At 47.8% G+C, this 21,096-nt stretch overlaps 1 protein-coding gene across 3 annotated transcripts in view; it reads left to right on the top strand.

Moving 5' to 3' along the window:
- The first annotated feature begins 9,466 nt into the window (after positions 1-9,466).
- Positions 9,467-21,096, top strand: part of LOC5507963 (GTPase-activating Rap/Ran-GAP domain-like protein 3) — a 34,187-nt gene continuing 22,557 nt past the window's right edge. For all 3 annotated transcript variants that reach the window (XM_048730881.1, XM_048730879.1, XM_032376698.2), the window contains exon 1: positions 9,467-10,018. In XM_048730881.1, coding sequence (XP_048586838.1) covers positions 9,828-10,018 — 191 coding nt within the window. In that variant the 5' untranslated portion in view covers positions 9,467-9,827. The remainder of the gene's footprint in view (positions 10,019-21,096) is intronic.

Genomic DNA, 21,096 nt, shown 5'->3' with positions numbered 1-21,096 from the left:
GCGTCGCGCATCGTTATCGCAAGCAAGGGCGGCCGGTGCCCGTGCCAGGCAAAAGGGGTGAGAAGGTCGACGCGTACAAAGGCACGGCAGCCGAGTTTCCTCTCGACGCGGTCCTTAACGGGCTTCCCCTCGAGTGGAAATACGCGGGCTGGGGGACAGTCCACCGGGTGCAGGGCAAGACCATCCAGACTCCAAGACGTCTGTTTATCATAGACCACAGCTTAGAAGGCTGGATCACGAATGCTGTATACACCGGCATCTCCCGCTTGCGGCGCGCCGACCAGATAGTCCGCGTGATCCCCCCCGATAACACCCCCGGTGCCTTGGTTCCCACAGGACTGCAGGCTACGCCCAGTGAAGAGCTCATTATAGCGCGAATCAAGCGATACGCTATAGACGACAGGCAAAAGGGTCGCACAAAGTACACGGGACCACACCACGTTCTGACGGTAGACCACGTACTCGGCATGATTGCTGACGCGGAAAAGAAGTGCACGGTCTGTGGCACTCAGCTTCTGCTTCAGGGGTACGCCAAGAGTCACCCCCAATGCTTCAGTATCGACCGGCTGGACGACAGTCAGGGTCACTACAAGTGGGATGTCAGACTCACGTGCCTTAGCTGCAATAGAAGGCACAAGCGCTGATCACGCTTCGCAACTGCGAACGCGTGAAGCCGTGCTTAGAGTACGCCGTGTAATACAACACTGGCTGTCCGGGCTCCATGACCCTCTTTAGTATTGGGTATGCCTTGCTCGTCCACCACGGGTCCGTCGCTCGCCGTCGGCCCTTGTCCTGAAGGTCTTCCTCGTTTACGGCGATGTACACCTCCGTTCCTACCTCTAAGGACACCTCTAAGGGGGGCTTTTCGGCTTTGAGAGGCACGCGCCTCAGCTTTATAGCGTCTTTAGGCGCAAAGCCAGTCATGCGAGTCTTCGTTGCGTTCATGTCCGAGATGACGATTGGCAAAGCAGTAACCCACTCGCGGTTCGTCTCGCCGGATGCAAGCTCCTTCGAGTACTGCGCACGAAATAGGCGCTGTGCCAGCCAGCGATGGAAAGACTCGGCGAAGGCTTGGCTCCTGTGGTGCCCTAGCTCGGCCCGTCGGACCTCCACCCCGTGGTCTGTTAGGAGCTTTGTGGTAGCACCCTTGAACTCCGTGCCGTCGTCAACCATGAGGACTTTAGGCCATGTGAGAGGTCCCTCTGCATACATAGATGTCAGCGAGTTCGCGGTAGACGACGGCCGCGCTCTTAGTCCTCAGTGGGCGGGCGGCTTTATATCGTGAAGCAACGTCAACGACAGTCAGGGCATACTTGTACCCGCAGTCGGTTGGCAAGAATAGCAGGTCCGACTGGTGGATACGGTTTGGTATCTGCTCCGAGAAGTGGGCGTAGGTAGTCGGAGGAGGGGGTGTCTGTGTGTAGCCCCCGACGGGCTGCGAGCTTACCCACCTGCGCACTCGATCTATAGAGGCTGAGCCCTTTGGAAGTTTGGCATGCAGAGCGGTCACACCTCTGGCGTAGTATATAGGACGAAGGAACGCATCGAGTTCTTCGCCGGACATGCGCTTCGCCGCCATTATGTGTCGGCGATAATGTATCGCGACAGGTGTATCAGTCTCCAACAGGCGGTTGCCGCCTGCTCGGGCAGTGCCGCGCGAAGCGCTCGGTCTTTCTGAAGCCGGTCTGCAATCATCTTATACGTATACGTATACGCATGCGCGCAGCATGGAAAAAGGCCGCCTAGATGCAGCGCCGGAACGGCAGCTACATCACAGCAAGCGGCTAGCTGTGTAGCCGATGGCGAGAGCGCCGGCGCCAATGTACGCCAACTCGGCGTTTTTCTGCGTTTTTCTGGGATGTAGTAGTCGGACAGCTCAGGAGCCCGCATCGACTCCAGGGATAGCTTTGGCCGGGTCTGGTTGTAGAGTTTGAGCGCGTAGTCTCTCTGCTGCGTCGTCGACATTGCGGTGCACGGACGTGCGGATATGGGTGGGGCCCTCGTGTCTAAATGTCTGCTTACTCCATAGATAACAGCCGAGATTTGCACTGTCCGGGAGCGCGAAGCGCTGTCGCCGGAAAGGCAAGCGGTCGATCCTTGGTCTGCTGCGCGGCCGCCAGCAGCGCCATGCCTACTAGCTTGATCGTAAGCTTCAGAAAGCTGTCTGCCAGGGCGTCTGTAGTCCGGCTAGCTAGAGCGGTCTCGTATAGCTTCTCGTACTTCCTCACCTCCTTGGCGCTCATGCGTTTGACGTCGTCGTGAGTCAGGGCCTTGCCTACCATTTCTCTCGACTTCCCCGAGGCTACGAGAATCGCGAGTTTCTCCCTCGCGTCTGCTATCTCAGTTTGCTCACCTCCGGTTGCCGTTCCGGCAGGATGCGTCGAGCAGTCCAACGACTCGACGGCCGGGAGGCCGGCGGCGCCCCCCTCAAGAAGACTCTCAAAGTATTCGTCGTTCATCATGCGCCCACCCTGCCGTGGCTAAGGTGCAACACGTGTGATTATATATGTATGCGTGTGCACACACACGTTATGCCCTAGGGCGGTGGTTTACTGCGCTTACCGTTCGACTAGGGCGATGGTTGAAGGGTGACGCAAGCAAAACTCTAACTTCGAGAACTTTTTCGTCTTGAGGGCCTTCATGTACTCTTTCATCTTCTCTTCTGAGAGCTCCGCGCCGTAGTCATGCAGGATAGCTTTCATGTCCGCCCTGCTCGGGGTATAGAAGACCACCAAGGCCGCGATGTTCTCACGGAACGGCTTCGTGATGCTGGTGAGCTGCTGCGTGATCACCCACACGCTAATACCCACGTGGCGCGCGCTGAACGCCAAGTTGACGAGCTTGTCAGAGCGCCTTTTTACGTCTTTCGAGGCCGCACAATCGTCGAGTATGATTAGCGTATTAGTGCCTTCGATGAGAGCGGAGACAAACCTCAGCAGTATGTCGATCTGACCCGCCTCAGGTGCGATGACAAACAGACGATTGTCGCCCTCGCCGAAGCCGTCGTATGTTTTGTTGTAGACAAAGGTAGGGCACATGAGTACGATGTAGTCAAACTTGCCCCGGAAAGGGCCGCGCAGCCGGTCCACTACGAATTGGGTCTTCCCGCATGACGTCGGGCCCACGATGAGAGCGTTAAATGGGATGTTTTTCTGGTCCATACCGCGCTGCCGCAGCGCTTCGCGCATTTCGGTGTCTGTGCTCAGTATTGTATGGACTCTAGCTGTCCGTTCATTTGGGCGTCGGCCACCACAAACACGTTACAGTTTACGGTACCCGTGCCGCTCGCCGTGCGTTTTATCTCGAGGTGCACACCGTCGCGGGTGTTGACCAGTCGGAGACCACCCCCATGGATAGCACTATCGTCCGTCGTTCGAAGGTCGATCCACAGAGCAAACTTGTTATCGCCATAGAACGACTCGGGGCCGACTGCCGGGGCGGCAGGCGCTCCGCTGTGCCCCCCCCGGGGAGGGGCGGACGAACCGCCTTTTTGCCTCCCTCCAGAAATCCGTGGGGCGCAGCCCCTGGCTGAAGACCCTGTTTGGCACGCCGTCGATTGTAACGCGAACGCTCTTGATGTCGGGGTACACGAACTTCTCAGAGTCGCGAGCCCCTGCCGTGTGTGGCTCCACAAAGAGAAGCAACAGACCACTCATAGACCTTCTCGGCAGGTTGACACTCTCGTTGATTATGCTGTCCGTCCCTTTGATAATCACGAAGGTCTTGTGAAGGTTCACTTGCTCGTAGAAGAACGTTGTGCCGTTTTGGTAGGCGGCGGCTGCAGTCCCTCAGGCTTTCGTATTCAAGCTCTAGATTTTTGATGCCATAGGATAATTTGGTAGCATCGCTTCCGACTACTACCTGGTCAACCGTTGCGACTGTGATCTCGAAGAGCAGCGCCTCGGAGAGCGCCCTTGGGTACAGTACGCCGTGGTCCGTCAGAAGAGAATGGTCTAGCGGGATGGTGTACCTCGCCCTGTGGGCGGCGCTTAGAGCGTTCTCCTTGGCGTTACTAGTCGCTTTATCGCCAGCCTTGGAGCGAAGCTTGCGCATGTTTTCTGACTGTATGCCCTGCTCCAGGCGGTCCTCTCTCTCGACCTTGGACAGGTAAAGCTCCTCATACGTCTTGAAGACGTCGTAGCGGTTGGTGTCCTGGAGCGTTTCTCCTGCAAACGTGATTTTCAGGCGGCTCACGAGATTTCGGCCGACGTTGTTCACGACGGTATTATTTGCATGGCCTGAGATGGAGAAATCGAGACCGGCCCTCAAGGAGCCAGGCACGAGCGTGACGCTTTCCGATAGCTTTGGGACCGCCACATATAGCGTCTCGCCTGGGGAGGCCGTCGACGGGTTGAGAGTGACCCCGTGAACAGTTCTCTCGGCTTTCAACCCCAGAGGAGTTCTGGATGTTCGTTGGGGGTCAAGTTTATCGCTGACTGACATTACGTATTACGTATTACGTATATTATATATCGTATATATATACATATATGTATACATGAAGTACGAAGCCGCGTGGCTATGGTGCGGACTGTTAGACATGTCTAATATAGCATAGCACGAGTTGTGCGCACGCATCATGGGTGATGTTGACGTCGACATTGACGATACCTTGCCGGGTGCGTCCGCCGATCGCGGAGCGGGGGACAACGAGACGACGCCCCTTATCCCGTTTGACCCCGACGATGGGGAGTCGATCCCAATGACGAGCACGTCGTCGCGTATGCATGCTGCGCACGGCATGGCTACGCGAAGCGCAACGCAAACGACCGCTGAAACCTCGTTCATCACAGAGGGTGCAGCGACAAGACTCGGTCTCCAGTCCCTCAGGGAGGAATACCCAGACCTTAACGAGAATCTGATACGGTTCCAGTCAGACCGGAGGGGAAAGACGCTAATACAGGTTCGCAACCTCGACAAAAGAGGTTGGTCTAAACCAAGACAGCTGTTCAATGAGGACGGAGGCGTCCGACAGGACGTTGCAAATCTGAGAGGCTTCAAGCTGGCGATGGGGTCCGTGGCAGAGATAGACGCGGTCATCCAGGAGAACACAGAACGGATCCAAGAGCTGCAAGGGGTGGTAGCCACAGACAGGGAGACCATCGACGACCCTAACACGTCAGAGAGTAGCCGCCAAGAGGCCCGTGAGAGCAACGAGGAGAGGCTATCCGAGATTGACGAACTAGAACGCGAAAACCGAGAGCTCGAGAACCAAAAGCCGCTAAGAGAACACATCAAAGCCATCTTCAAAAAGTACGGCTTTACCGTCACCGCTATCGGGTTGGCCGTAGCGACGACGATCGCGGCCATTGTGACGTCGCTCGGCAAGTCGCTCTCCTCCGTGGCCAGAGGGGTCGGTAACGGTCTTAAGGCTATCGGGAAAAAGCTAGGCGAGCTTCTCCCTAGGCTAGTAGGCAGCATCGCGAACTTCGTGTTTAAGGCTGCAGGAGAAGCGGTGAAATTCCTTGGCGAAAATGCGTGAATGCTCATTCTAGCCGTAGCCGCGTTCTTGGTTCGTCGAATGCAAAGCAATCAACGGAAAAAGTAATACGCCGGGGCCACCGCGAGTGCCGACAACCCCGCCTTGAGGGCGGTGTGGTCACTTTTTTCGCCCGGTCCGGGTGCGCTTGCCGTTCCGGCGGCAGTCATGCTATGCGCAGCGTGCGTACGTGGAGAGGGGGCAGGGACCGCGCCCTCTGCGTGCACTTTCGCAGGGGCGGAAGCCTCGCTTCGCCGCCGGGACGGCACGCGGTCGATCCCAGGGTCAGTCGCGTGTTGCACCCTAGGATGCCCACCGGCCATGTTATGAGCACCGACTGGCTTTGTCTCGGTGTTGATCGCGTTTGCGCCGAGCGTCATGGAGTCTGTGGCTTTCTGCAGCTTATTGTTGTAGCCCACGACGCTTTGCGTGTTTATCACCAGATCGCTCGGCATCAGCCACACTCCTGGTGCGACAGCAAGACTCAGTCTCACCTTGGCCTCCTGCACGGCTAACTGGTACCTTTGCACGCTTTGAGCGATGTCGTTTTCGATGATCGCGTCTTCAAGCAGCTTCGTGAACTCCGCCTGCGCCTCCATGGCCGGCCCACCGGCCCCCGCGATAGAGGAACGGACGTTTACCTGCGCGCCAAGCACTGTGTAGACGAACGCCTCGACCGAGCGATCGAGTCTTCCTAGCCCTGCTTTTGTCAGCCCCTCACCTTTGGGAGGCGCAAACCAGCTATATTGCACGCCCCCCTGTTCGTCGTTGCGTATGTAACCCACCTGCTTCCCACTATTGTACGTCCCACCTTCGTCGCTAAACAGATTGAGGTGGCTCGGGTACTCGTCCGCCGCCGTGTCGTAGCCACGGATCACGTGCACGTTGCGATACCCCTCCCCCGGGTAGAACACAAACACATCGCCTAGCCCGTGGTTCCGCCCGCCTTTCCATCGGAAGTCCGGCTTACGCGGCAAACCGAACTCTATACATAGACGCTCGAAAGCGGCCTTCTTGTAGGGGTTACCTTTTTGCGTGAACGGGCTGTCGCCAGGCAGGGGGGCGCCGAGCTCGTAGAGTATCCTCCGGGTGGTAAAGTAGACGTGTAACCTTAGAAATCCTCTGATGACAGAGGGGAGCGTGGCGAAAGCGGGGTCGACTAGGGACACCCCACATCCGGCGGTTGCGCACCAGACCGCAAAGTTGAGTTGCTGTGGCCAGTACCCATAGGAAGGCCCCGATAGCCACCGGCGAGACTCCTTGGCGGACTTGTGCGTGACTACTGTCTCTTTGAATATGTCTAGGACCCTAGTCGTGAATGATTTGTCCTCAGCCACGTGTATCTCTAGCTGCGTGAGTAGTGGGGTGATGTCTGAGGCCATGCTCTCCACGGGGGTCGCGGGCACGGCGTAGAGCAGCTTTTGCGCGAGAGTCAGAGACCTAGGGAAACCAGTTTTTGCGCGTTTGACTTGTTCGGCTATAGCGTGTTTGATATGTTCGGCTATAGAGGCTCCCGCCGCAACTGACGCCTTCTTCGTCTCCTCCTCCTCCCGTCGGGGAATCGCCTCCTCGTTCAGCATCCGCCAGCTTTCCCAATCCATGCTCAGCCCTATTAAACACGAAGGCGGGCTATGTTCAACACAATGGTGGTCCTACATGCTGCGTTCACCGCTCTTCTTCGAGCAGCCGATAAGGCGCCCACGCTTCGTGGCGCTCCGGCAGTGCTCGCTGTTTAACAGCTGGTATAATCTCGAGCGGGAGCATCAGATAACGACCATACCCTCCCTCCCGCCCATCGCTACTCTGCCAGCCGGGCACCACACGGCCGAGTCCATCGTGGAAACGATCAACCGCGCTGAAAGCAAGATTCTGACCGCGAAGCTGGATCCCCTCACCGGGAAGATCGCGCTCATGTCCAAAGGCGTTGCGTTCCTGAACGCCGAGCTTTGCGCACTATTTGGCCTAGAGGCTAAAGACGATCAGTTGGTGGGGCGGGGCCTCGCACTGCCCTTGGGGGGGCCCCCACTTAAGGTGACTTTGCCGAAAATAGAGGCCCTCTACATCTTCTGCGATATCGTAGACCGCACGCAATGCCTCGCCTTAGACGAGCCTTCAAACGTTTTCGCTTGCCTGGAAACCCGCGGGAGGCCGCACGAGAAAGTCGTCTATGGGCCCGACATCCCCGTTTGTGTCGCAGCATCTTCCTCTGAGTTTGTCTCGAGTATCCAAATATGGATCAGGGATAACCGCGGTAGACGGGTGGACTTTAAGGGCAAGCCTGTTCGCCTCGTATTAGAGCTAACCTAGGTCCGACGTAACAAGCATGGCAAACAGCGACGTTAGCAGCGGTGCCATATACCCCTCGCTTCCCAGCGTCTGCCCCCCGCAAACGCACACGACGCCTACCGCTCCGGCAAGCATCGGCGGCGACGTGCAAAGCTTCCGACTACAGAAAATATGTGACACTCAGGCGGTTCTAGACAACGAGATAACGCATCATCGACAGGTTCGGAAGAAGTATAAGCGCGCCTTTGCCGTCACCCATGCTGTGTCTGTGGCATCCGGCATCGCTGCAGGGGCGCTTTTCAGCGCCGGGGTGGGGGTCTCTTTGAGTGGGATAGGGGTTCTGATCGGCGGTCCGCTGGCAGGGGTCGCTGGGCTGGTCGGTGTCGTGGGCGCGGGCGCGGGGGTAGTCTCTCGGGGGTAGTCTCTCTTACGAGCAAGGTGGCTAAACACTAAGACACGATGGTTTTAGCGGAGAGTAAGAAAAACTCGATCAGCGAGCTGGTCTCTAAGGCTCTGTAGGACGGGCATATCTCAGACGAAGAGTTTCGGCTGATACTTCAGGAACAAGAGAGATACTACGCGCTCAAGGCCGCTATCAGAGCTCGACACGGCCTCGCATCGCGTGAGAAAAAAAGCAGGAAAGGGCCCTCCCTGGAGACACGCGAAAAGATGAAAAGGAGGCTGCGAGAAATTCGCATGGAGTTCGGGAGGTGTTCGAGTAAAACTCAGGTTTAAACGCCACGCCAGCGGGTTTGAATTTACGGCCGGAAAACGGTTGTTCCGCGCTCCGTAGGTTGGCGGCCCAATCCACGTTCCTCGTTTTCACGGCCCTCAGGCCCTAGCACAAGGCGCTGGCGTCCCCCCGACATAGACTAACCATCGCTAATTACCCATCTACGCGGAGTGTGTTTTGCGTAGACTTACTTCTGCTAAGTATCCATCTACGCGAAGTGGTCCCGACGTAGATTAATTATTAATCTACGCGAAACGCGTTTCGGTGTCACCGAAAGTCCCCAGCCTGGAATGGGGCTGGGGGGGGGGGGGGGGGGGGGGGGGGGGGGGGGGGGGGGGGGGGGGTAGGAGGGGCGCCTAAGACGGGGCTGGGAGGCCCGGAGGGGCGATTCGCGCCCCCCCACTTGTTTCACTGGAACCCCCCCCAGTCCCCCCCCCCCCCCCCCCCCCCCCCCCCACAAAAAGACCGCTGGCTGAGATTTCTCTGTACGGGCCGAGCAAGGAAGTTTTTAATAAGTAGTATTTGATAGAAATACATTGAGATTCCGGCGTAGAACCGTCATTTTCCAATTGCAATTCGCCATTTGCACTGGTGACGATTTTTGAATAGATGTATATAAATGGGGGCGAAGCTGAAAATTAAACGCATATGGTTGAATCCAAGCTAGATCTTGTTGATCAATAAATAGTCTCTAATTGTAATACCAGGTTTAATTTGGCTTTGTACGCACCCCACCCGCCTTATAATCCTCTCCCGACATTCTAAACAAACAAAGGAGGTGCTTTTTTATTATTTTTACGATTGACAATGGAACTATTAGATAGACAAGCACCCAAAGGCTTTTAGATCGATCATCAATAGACCGTATTATCAGATTAATTCCATATCACTGGCGTTACCCTGGCAACCCACGGACCAATCCGCTCCCGCGGTGCCCAACACGATTGGCACACGATCGGGTGCACTTGCTAATTATGCAAAGTACACAAACTTTGTGCTATCGAGCGGAGCCCAGGGTGTTTAGTTATGACACTCGAAAATTCACTTGTGTTCCAATATCTAGGTGCCTGCTCTGTGATATAATACGTATTGGTGAACATTTAACAGGCAGGATTAATAGGCCGAGAAACGTTAACTTGGGGACGACGTGCGACGAGTTTATTTATATCCTGAATTTACAAGATCGGTTAAAAGTTCGAGCGCCAAGAAGAAGCTTATAATCATTCTGTGGGAACATTTTCAGATTTGAGAAGAACTTGGCAAGCATTTTGGTGTTTAATCGTGCCTGTGACCAAATATATTTTATGAAATGGTATTTTTACATAGACCATGAGTGCGGCGCTGAAATCACGTAGGCGAACTGACAAGACTACGAGACCCCAAAGTCTCGCTTTACCCGATGATGAACGAACGGTTGGATGCAGACAGAGGCCAGCGTTACACAAGAGATATTCTAGCCCCGCTGGAGTGCCGTCTAGCAATGGCTTACATGCCAGTGCCGATGATTTAGACTGGCAACGGTAAGTTTTACTTGATGATGAGATGCAATCATATTATAATATGCCCAATCTCTCGCCCCACACATCCTTGCCTCGCGCTGGGAAATAGTACGCTTACGAAAGTCTAATCATATATACGGTAAATTTTAAATTACACAGAATTCATTTAAAGTGTTTTAATATATTGGCCCTTGGGATCTTCTTTCAGTATTTACATTCGGCGAAATTAAGCATGTTGAGACTATTGAAAACATTTGAAGTAGTTCGTGTTTTTTCATTTCATACCTCGTGATGAAATTAATAATACGTTTTTGAAAATGTTCACTTTCATTGCAGTTTAAATTTGACGGAACCTTGAAATTGATTTCCTGTAGTTGTAATTATCCACCGTTTAAGTTCCAATCCTGTTTACTATTTCTCACAGTACATTGTTAATTCGAGTTTTCCTTTGTTCGAGTATTTTTTTCTCTACTATGTACGATTGGAGCTAAACAAACAGCCGGCCCTGTTGGTGGTTTTCGCGTGATTTCCGATCTTTGCGATTCATAACTCAAATTCTCAACCGTATCCTATGTTGTTATCGTCAGATTTTATATCACAACTAATAAATGATTATTTGGGGCCTATATCACTGTTGTCTTGTGATGTGTTCTCGACCCGAATGTTTATATGCATTTGTAGTCATCCTTTAAGCATATTGCACGATTTATTTTGTATAAATATCCGTAAATGCATTTTCTCGGTTATCATAATTAAACATCAATTGTATTACTTGTATTTCAAATACAAGGTATGTTTAAGAATGATTACTGATAGAGTATCGGAGTCTATCAGTACGAGAATACCAAATGCCGATATATATTTCCTGAACCAGTTTATTTTCCTGGTTTCCTTTTCTATTTCCTTTGCACTCTGTACTGCGGAAATGGTTGTTTTGCATCAATAACGAAAAGGATGAAGAATTTCGTGTAACTTCTCGAGTTTAGTTTCTATCATCGCGTCGCTAAACGGGAAAATATCACAAAAATATCCGAAAACTGTGCAATATCTGTACAACTGTGAGAAAGGAGGGTTATTTCGACATTCTGATTATTCGATATTTACGGGCTATCAAGGCGGTTTTATGATATTTGAAAGCCATTGAAGCCATATTACTGTGTTTTTGCGATTTTAGGCACGCCATATTACTGTGTTTTTGCGTTTTTAGGCACGCTATATTACTGTGTTTTTGCGTTTTTAGGCACGCCATATTACTGCGTTTTTAGGCACGCCATATTACTGTGTTTTTGCGATTTTAGGCACGCCACATTACTGTGTTTTTGCGATTTTAGGCACGCCATATTACTGTGTTTTTGCGTTTTTAGGCACGCCATATTACTGTGTTTTTGCATCTTTAAGCACGCATTATTACTGTGTTTTTGCGTTTTTAGGCACGCCATATTACTGTGTTTTTGCGATTTTAGGCACGCCACATTACTGTGTTTTTGCGATTTTAGGCACGCCATATTACTGTGTTTTTGCGTTTTTAGGCACGCCATATTACTGTGTTTTTGCATCTTTAAGCACGCAATATTACTGTGTTTTTGCGATTTTAGGCACGCCATATTACTGTGTTTTTGCGATTTTAGGCACGCCACATTACTGTGTTTTTGCGATTTTAGGCACGCCATATTACTGTGTTTTTGCGTTTTTAGGCACGCCATATTACTGTTTTTGCGATTTTAGGCACGCCATATTACTGTGTTTTTGCGTTTTGAGGCACGCCATATTACTGTGTTTTTGCGATTTTAGGCACGCCACATTACTGTGTTTTTGCGATTTTAGGCACGCCATATTACTGTGTTTTTGCGTTTTTAGGCACGCCATATTACTGTGTTTTTGCATCTTTAAGCACGCAATATTACTGTGTTTTTGCGATTTTAGGCACGCCACATTACTGTGTTTTTGCGTTTTTAGGCACGCCATATTACTGTGTTTATGCGTTTTAGTCGCTATATTTCGATGTTTTAGGCGCGATTTTATGATGTTTTAAGGCGCGATATTACAGAGATATTTTTAGGCGCGATATAACATGATCTTTTTAGGCGCGATGTTACATGGCGTTTTTAGTCGCTGTATTTCAATGTCTTCAGACGCTATATTAAGGTATTTTTTCGTTTAGAGATGCAATGTTATACATGGCAGACTTGCTAAAATTCCTAGCATGAGCCATATCCACTTATAAATCACGAAAACGCGTTCCCAGCTAATCCCTATGACAAATGGCTCATTAGGATGATCTTAGTGTAATTGCATGGAAGAGCCCAGGTAAGCCCTAAGATCCTTTACTAAAAGATGTCTTAAAGAGATGTTCTTCTTGTAGAGAAATTGATGATATGGATAATGAAGATAATGAATAATTATTATTACTGATGGTGTTGCTGTTTGCGATGATAGTGTTGGTGATGATGATGATGATGATGATGATGATGATGATGATGATGATGATGATGATGATGATGATGATGACTGTTGTTGGTGTTAATAATAATAGTGACTGATAATGATGATGACGATTATTATGATGATTACTATGCTTCATTTGGCAATAATAAAGATGATGATAATGCTGATGATAGCGATGGAAATGATGGCATTGTTGTAGATGTTAATGATAGTCACGACTGATGATAATGGTGATGATGATGATGAAAGTAGGATCATGTTCTAACCTAAGCAAAGGTGTATAGCGCAGTCTTGGATTGCTTGATAGCTATAAACAAGGGCACTTGTAAGCTAAGACTTACAAGCGACTAAGTCCATGGCCAGTGCGCCAGTATCTTCTCCCCCCCATTCTTCGACTCCCAAAAAGTATTGTGTATGCCTGTGCACCCTAAAGCGAATCCTCGTTACGCCCCTGAAAGTCTCAAATGTCACTAAAGGGTTACGCCCCTGAAAGTCTCAAATGTCACTAAAGGGTTACTCCCCTGAAAGTCTCAAATGTCACTAAAGGGTTACGCCCCTGAAAGTCTCAAATCTCACTAAAGGGTTACTGTACAGGACCCGAAATGATCCCAGGACCCGAAACGATCCCAGGACCCGAAACGATCCCAAAAAGTCCCCCAAATGATCCCGGGCCCCGAAACGATCCCAAGGAGTCCCCGAAATGAACCCCGTGGAATTACCAGAATGGACAAAGGGAAAGTGGAAGGAAATACTTTTTGAAGCATTTAAAAAAAAAAAAATTAAAACAAAGGCCCGATACGCAGGGAATGTACACTACTCAACCACCGACCTCGGTGACAAGTGCCACTCAATGTCAATGACGTCATAGGTCACGTGACTTTAAAAAGCTTCAATATCTCATATCCTTAAAACCCTAAAGGCCCGATACTCAGGCAATGTACACTACTCAACAACTGGCCTCCATGTCGAGTGTCACTCAATGTCAATGACGTCATAGGTCACGTGACTTTAAAAAGCCTCAATATCTCCTATCCTTTAAAACCCTAAAGGTCCGATACTCAGGCAATGTACACTACTCAACCACTGGCCTCGATGACGAGTGTCAATCAATGTCAATGACGTCATAGGTCACGTGACTTTAAAAAGCTTTAATATCTCCTACCCTTTAAAACCCTAAAGGTCCGATACTCAGGCAATGTACACTACTCAACCACTGGCCTCGATGACGAGTGTCAATCAATGTCAATGACGTCATAGGTCACGTGACTTTAAAAAGCTTTAATATCTCCTACCCTTTAAAACCCTAAAGGCCCGATACTCAGGCAATGTACACTACTCAACCACAGGCTCGACGACGAGTGTCAATCAATGTCGATGACGTCATAGGTCACGTGACAGGCTCGATGACGAGTGTCTGCTAACCTCGCAACATGCAACACTCGCCACTAAGGACATCAACAATACAAACGTCATACAATCCAAAACATTCATACACAGCTTTTTCCCATACATTCCCATACCAAAAGATTAGAACAACGATGTATGTACTGTATTATGATTGCATTTTATTCTTTACTACTTTTGAAAACAAACTATTTCATGATATAACAGTGAACTTTTGAGGGAAAAACAATGGCCTTGCATTTTTCCTCTTAAATCAAAATCGTTTCTCGGGTTATGGGCGAACACTGCCCCCTTTAACATTGAACTTTAACTTTAAAATAATGGCATATGTAAAATGCCGAGTCGTACACAGGGATAGTGTAAACTATGTTACCTAGAAAAGCATTTCATGTAAACAATCCTCGCAGTATTCCTGGTCATCGGAGTAACAGGCTAAGGCGCTCCCCAGTTCATACACCCCACCCGAATAACTCTTGAACTTCTTGTTGCATTTCTGGCAGAACTGTACAGTGACTTTTCCTTCTCCGTATTTTTTTATCAAGGATGATGTCGGGTCTGCGGGGTGGCTGTCTTTCTCGGCAATGTCAAGGCTATAATAATGAAGCTCGGCGTTATGCCCGAGAAGAATCATTCCCTCTTTCCCGGGATCGGTAGACTTGTTTCTAGTGCTCGGGGTGATTATTCGCAGACCATCACTCCCAGTTGACGAGACGATGGCAATGTCACGATCAAGCATATTGACAGTTGCCCAGACAACGATCCAGTCTGCCCACACACCCTCTCTCTTCATGTTGTGTAGGTATGAGTCCCAGGCGCGATGGTTAATAAACTCACCGAGATGTGTGCCGTCAGGGGTAAACGGATTTTGTTCTAAATATCTTACGATATTTTGTCTTAAGACATTATGTGGAATCCCTGGACACTTCAATCTTATCAGCTGGTCGCTAACTGCGTGAAAGAAGCAGTTACCGTCCATGGGCACGTCCTTTCTGTAGACGCAACCGGCAGCAGCCACTTGCTGGTCGAGTACGTCTTTGGTTGAGACCTCTTTTAAAAAGAGGTCTTGAATCTTAAGATTGTCTGGAGGAGCCGCTAAGAAGGGATGGTTTAGGATGTCGTCAGCCATATCTTGGCGCATTTCGCGACTTTCATCTGGCATGGCGACTGGAGGACTCGTAAATTTGGCTTGGAGAAGTCGTTTAATCATGAGGCACATGTGAACCCCACAATCAACAAGATTAGATTGCCTCGGGGTACGGTTATTGACGTGCTCTGACCAACTATTTTTCTTAGATTCCATTTCTTTGTGAATAAACTTAGTTTTGAGATTGGCAAACACGTCCTTATGTGCTTCGCTGACACCTGCAGAGCCATATAGCTCCAGCGTCATTGCTAAAGTACATAACACAACAAAAATCCAGTGTTTCAATTCCATCAAATGAATAGGGATTACTAAGTAATCGATTTCACTTAATAGTTTATGTTCCATATATTTTCGGTAAGATGGCGTCTCTTCAGCATCATTGCTTCTATCGAGGGAGGGGTAAAAAAAAGTACTCGCTGTGACTGTACGAGTACTTGCATAGTACATATTCAAAAAGCATGTGTACAGATTCACAGTATCGCCACTGAGTTCCTTGTCGCTAACCAGTTCTGTTATAGCATTATCAAGAACGCTTCCGTTATTGTTTTCATCTTCAAACTCTATGTCATCATCAGCAATTGTTTCATTTGTCATCTGTAATTGTTGTTCTTGCTTACCGTTTATTTCCTCCTTTACAATCTTTTGCCTTTTACTCTCGTCCTGTTTCGTTAGTGACGTTATGTCGTCGACTTTAATCCACATACTTTGCCGAATTGTTGGAGCTTCGGGATTATCGATTTGGACAAAGTACTTGTGCTCACTGTGATCAGCCTTAAGGACAAGTGCTTCACGTGTGCCTCTTAAAGATATTCTTTTGCCTTTCACGAGTTTCTTTGTTTGTGGGAGCCTTACCAAAACCTTTTCACCAACAAAGTACCTGGAGGGCGGATTCCTTTTTAGTTCCCTTTTCACCATTCTTCTTGCTGATTCGTTTGACGAGTGAAGTGCCTTCTGTCTTTTTCTATCCATTTCTTGAAACCATGAGTCATAGTCGGAATCAGAATTGATCTCGTCGGTTCCATTCTCCTCGGGAACGTCAAAATCCTGACCTTTGTCATCCAGAGAAAGCAGCTGTCGCAGTCGGTTTGATGGTCTCCCGAAGTGTACTTCAAATGGCGACAGCATCCCCAAAGAGCTGTGTGGCGACTCGTTATATAACTGTTGGTACACAGGGAGTCTTTCTACCCAATTTAACCCGTCTTCGCATTCCAGCATATCAAAGCGAATCTTTTCCTTCCAAGTCCGGTGGGATCTTTCGTCTTTGCCTTGGGTTTGAGGACTGTAAGCCGAGCTCTTGATCACAATCACGTTTAGGACCAGACATACTTTTTTTACCACGCCTTTAAACTCGGGCCCTTGGTCGCTTTGCAAGATTAATGGCGGCCCGTGTTCTTTGTAGATATCGACTAGATTTTCTGCTACTTCTAACGATTCTTTGGTCTCAAGTGGTCTAAGAAAGAGAAATCGACTAAAAATGTCTATTACGGACATGATATATTTGTATGTTTTGCCATCAATAGTCACGGGAACACTGATCATACTAACTAGGTCGATCTGGTGGCGCTCCTGTACTCTTTTGGCCTTGATAGGGCGCAATGGAGCCTTGTTTTGGAAGAGGAGCCGTATTTCATTGGGCACTTTCATCCCGTTCAGAGTTTCTTCAATACGTTTTCGAGATAAACCGGCGTAAATGTTACGTATGGTGGGATTGAGCTTCCTGGCGCCTTCGCCCTTTCTTTCTTTGTAGAACTTGTCAACAATTTTCGGGAGCTCTGACTTCTTAGCTACGATGCATCCTGTTCCTGTGTGCACGATACGTCGGACTTTTGTCGCTGTCATTGGGTCATGGACCTCACGCAGTTCGAACTTGTTGCTTTTCAGCTTTCTATACACTCGTTGCCGTAAAGCTTTGTTTTCTGTTTTAGGCCAGTCTTTCAACGAAGCTTCACCACTTAGTAGGGAAAACAGGGCATCGTACTCGTCTTCGTTAAGGGGCACATTTCTTGAGATAAACTAAACATAAATAAACACAGATCATATTAGTTCATTTCTATATTTTTCACATATTTTCTCCGGTATCGTTTTGGAAATGATAACCCCACAGCCTTTGTACATAAACGCTGAGAACTCATCGGTGCTCAGTGCCGTAGCAGGCCACGTAAGATTTTTTTTTTTTTTTTTTTGGGGGGGGGCACAATACAGAAACATAAAGAAAATATTTGGGGGCACAGCCACGCCCCTATCGATCATTTCCTTATATATATATTTTAAATATGGGGGGGGGGGGGGCACGTGCCCCCTGCTACGGCCCTGGTGCTGTTTCCTCTTGTATATTGTAGAGTCTTGTTAAATCAATGCGCATTAAACAAACTTCATATACGTCAGTATACGTTAATAGAGAGACTTTGGATGCTATCATTTCGCCAAATAATTAATTAATTTAAATGTGGACTTTAAAAGCACACTAGCATACACACATTGGCACCAGTCGGGCCAAGACGGGACGCTAGCACAGTCTATTACCCGTGCAGTTCGGCAACCATGGACAGCTGTTTCGTCCTTATTAGGACTCGTCAGCATGGCATAGCCGGTTTGCCTCAGTTAAACTTCATCGGCAAAAAAAACTGCAGGGCGACTTCGACTCGAACGAAGTGCTTTAAACCACAGCTTAGATCCATGTGGGATCCAGAGCTGCGACCGGGCTAGCGTGATGCCAATTGTGCGGATCACGCATGCGACCTTTGCTAGTCTAAAACTCCGTCGGATAGCCAAACTATCCTTGCGAGTATGTATACATAAATGTGGACTTTAAAAGCACACTAGCATACACCCATTGGCACCAGTCGGGCCAAGACGGGACAGTCTATTACCCGTGCAGTGTGTGTATTCCAATGTGTGTATGCCAATTTGTGTATGCTAGTGTGCTTTTAAAGTCCACATTTAATTAATTTGTGTATGCCAATGTGTGTATGCTAGTGTGCTTTTAAAGTCCACATTTAATTAATTTAGGCATGTCATCATTGTTTTTGAATGTCTGAATTTTGATAAGGTCATGAAGCAATAACGTCATCACATGATGTTAAATCAGAAAAATTCTATAATCTCAGCTGTTATAATGCCTGCTTCTACTAACATTACTCCCGGGGGGAGTCAGTGTAGGATAGATAGCCCCCCCCCCCCCCACCCCACACACACACACACCGGTCTTTGGTACTGTTCACCGGATGTTGAAAACACCATTTGATGTTAAAACAGCAATGTTTGAAATGAAGATAACCTACGAGCACCGCAAAGGTACTATAGGTATGATTTTATTGGAATGTGAAAAATATCAAACAAAACCATCGATGAGCTTAGGAAATTGTAATATTTACTTGTCAATAAATTCCCGTTTATAACTGGAGGCTACCATAAGGTTCGAGGAAGGAAAGTTCTGTCCTCACTCGATGACTCCTAGTTAAAAGAGTAGCGGTGGGTACCTCGAAATTTCGAAAGTCTCGCAAAAAAATTGCAAAAAGGTCTCGGAATCTCGTTTTTTCCCCAAAAGTTTAGGGGGTCTCGGAGCCAACCTTTTTTTTTTCTTACCACGGTCTCGGATTTTTAATTAAACGCGATCTGTTTTATGTTGTTACAATGCTACGGGCTCCCCTTCTTTTGCGTTATGTAGCAAGAATGTATTGTAACTCTATTTATTCTTTTTTCAACTGATGTTTATGACATACCTCGATCAAGTTATCCGAAAACTCGTTAGAAAAAAAAAAAAAAAAGCTGAGACCGGAAAATTTCGGGCTCGGATTTCGAAATTTCACAAAACTTTCGGATTCTGAAACACGGCCTCGGCAAGTCTCGGATTTACCTATTGTACCCCTAGTAAAGCTAACAGCAGAGCAAATACAATACACCCCTGTGCCGGTTTTTTTACTTATCTGATTGATTGATTTTTATCGCTAAGTTTCGCGTTGTTTTTGCAGATGGCCATGTTTTGAGATTCCAAACATTCCTGAAGCTGATTCTGGGTTTAGTTGACCGCCCATTGAGCAAAATCCATTTCAATTCTATGTGATAAACACATTGCATGTTTTTATATAAATAGGTATTTACCTGCTTGTCCTCATCTTTGTCCTGTTTCTTGTCTTGATTTGACTCATCATCGCTTGTCCCGAAGCACGTGGGTATCACTAAGACAACTAACACCACTAACACCAGATAAACGAGGAGAAAACGCCAATCCATTGATGGGATTTTTACTAATAGAAGTAACCAATCTGATTTTTTTTTGTATAAAAATAGTAAAATCTCTGAATGTAGGGTTAAAGAGAAAGCCACAACTAAATTGCTACCAAGAGTCAATATAAACACAACCTACTTCATTCAACCAAACTGAATCTGAGGAGTAACGCTGACCATTCTCTCACTCTGAACACTAGCACTTCCGTTACACATGACACCTATAAAAAGGCAAACATCATTTCCGGTTCTTGGAGAAATCTAGATTTATTTGACAAAAAATTGTATCTTATTTTCTCACAAGCGTATTCATATTATTTCCGACAAAGCTCTAGTTGTTTAAGCCATGCGAGTTTTGTCAAGTTCTTCGTCCAGTGCACTCATTAAAAAGAAGTGTTGCAGAGTATTAAACAGGAAACCAAAAATAACGGTTTTGATATACATGATGCAGCTTTGATGGTTTAATTCAAGGAAATTCTCTGGGACTAAAACTTTTATAAGAAATCATTTATACAGTATTTCTGTGATGCCGTTTGCGTAACTAATTACTGGCCTCAGTATCAGGTGATTTTCTTTTGTACGCTGCATTGACTGAAACTCGTCATCGCAAACTGTGGACATTGCGAGTAAAAACTGACAAGAACCTACCCTGACCACCCCCAGATAAGAACCACTCTAGGCTATCAAAAACAGGTTTTTATTGTAAAACAAATAATTTTCAAAAAAAAATTTAAAAAAATATCAAAAAATTAAGTGCCACGATACAAAACAACACACCAAACAAAATAAGCAGGAAAGAGGAAATGGCATTAAACTATACAAAATAACAAAAACGAAAATAAATAATTATGACCGCCACTGTTAATTTACGAATAACAAGAACATAGTATCCTAAGTTCTCACAAAGAACCATTCATATAAGGACATGCGGATGTTTATGAAATGCGGATGAAATAAAATGCCATAGACATTGAAACTCGTCATCATTGCCTGAGTGTCGAACATTTTTTTAAAGTCACGTGACCTATGACGTCATTGACATTGATTGACACTCGTCATCGAGGCCAGTGGTTGAGTAGTGTACATTGCCTGAGTATCGGGCCTTAAGGGTTTAAAGGGTAGGAGATATTAAAGCTTTTTGAAGTCACGTGACCTATGACGTCATTGACATTGATTGGCACTCGTCATCGAGGCCAGTGGTTGAGTAGTGTACATTGCCTTAGTATCGGACCTTTAGGGTTTTAAAGGATAGGAGATATTGAGGCTTTTTAAAGTCACGTGACCTATGACGTCATTGACATTGATTGACACTCGTCATCGAGGCCAGTGGTTGAGTAGTGTACATTGCCTTAGTACCGGAACTTTAGGGTTTAAAGGGTAGGAGATATTGAAGCTTTTTAAAGTCACGTGACCTATGACGTCATTGACATTGATTGGCACTCGTCATCGAGGCCAGTGGTTGAGTAGTGTACATTGCCTTAGTATCGGACCTTTAGGGTTTTAAAGGATAGGAGATATTGAGGCTTTTTAAAGTCACGTGAGCTATGACGTCATTGACATTGATTGACACTCGTCATCGAGGCCAGTGGTTGAGTAGTGTACATTGCCTTAGTACCGGAACTTTAGGGTTTAAAGGGTAGGAGATATTGAAGCTTTTTAAAGTCACGTGACCTATGACGTAATTGACATTGAGTGGCACTTGTCATCGAGGCCGGTGGTTGAGTAGTGTACATTGCCTTAGTATCGGGCCTTTAGGGTTTTAAGGATAGGAGATATTGAAGCTTTTTAAAGTCACGTGACCTATGACGTCATTGACATTGATTGACACTAGTCATCGAGGTCGGTGGTTGAGTAGTGTACATTGCCTGAGTATCGGGCC

The sequence above is a fragment of the Nematostella vectensis genome, chromosome 8 (genome assembly GCF_932526225.1).
Source record: "Nematostella vectensis chromosome 8, jaNemVect1.1, whole genome shotgun sequence".
Lineage (NCBI taxonomy): Eukaryota > Metazoa > Cnidaria > Anthozoa > Actiniaria > Edwardsiidae > Nematostella > Nematostella vectensis.
This window is presented reverse-complemented; position numbering and strand designations above follow the sequence as displayed.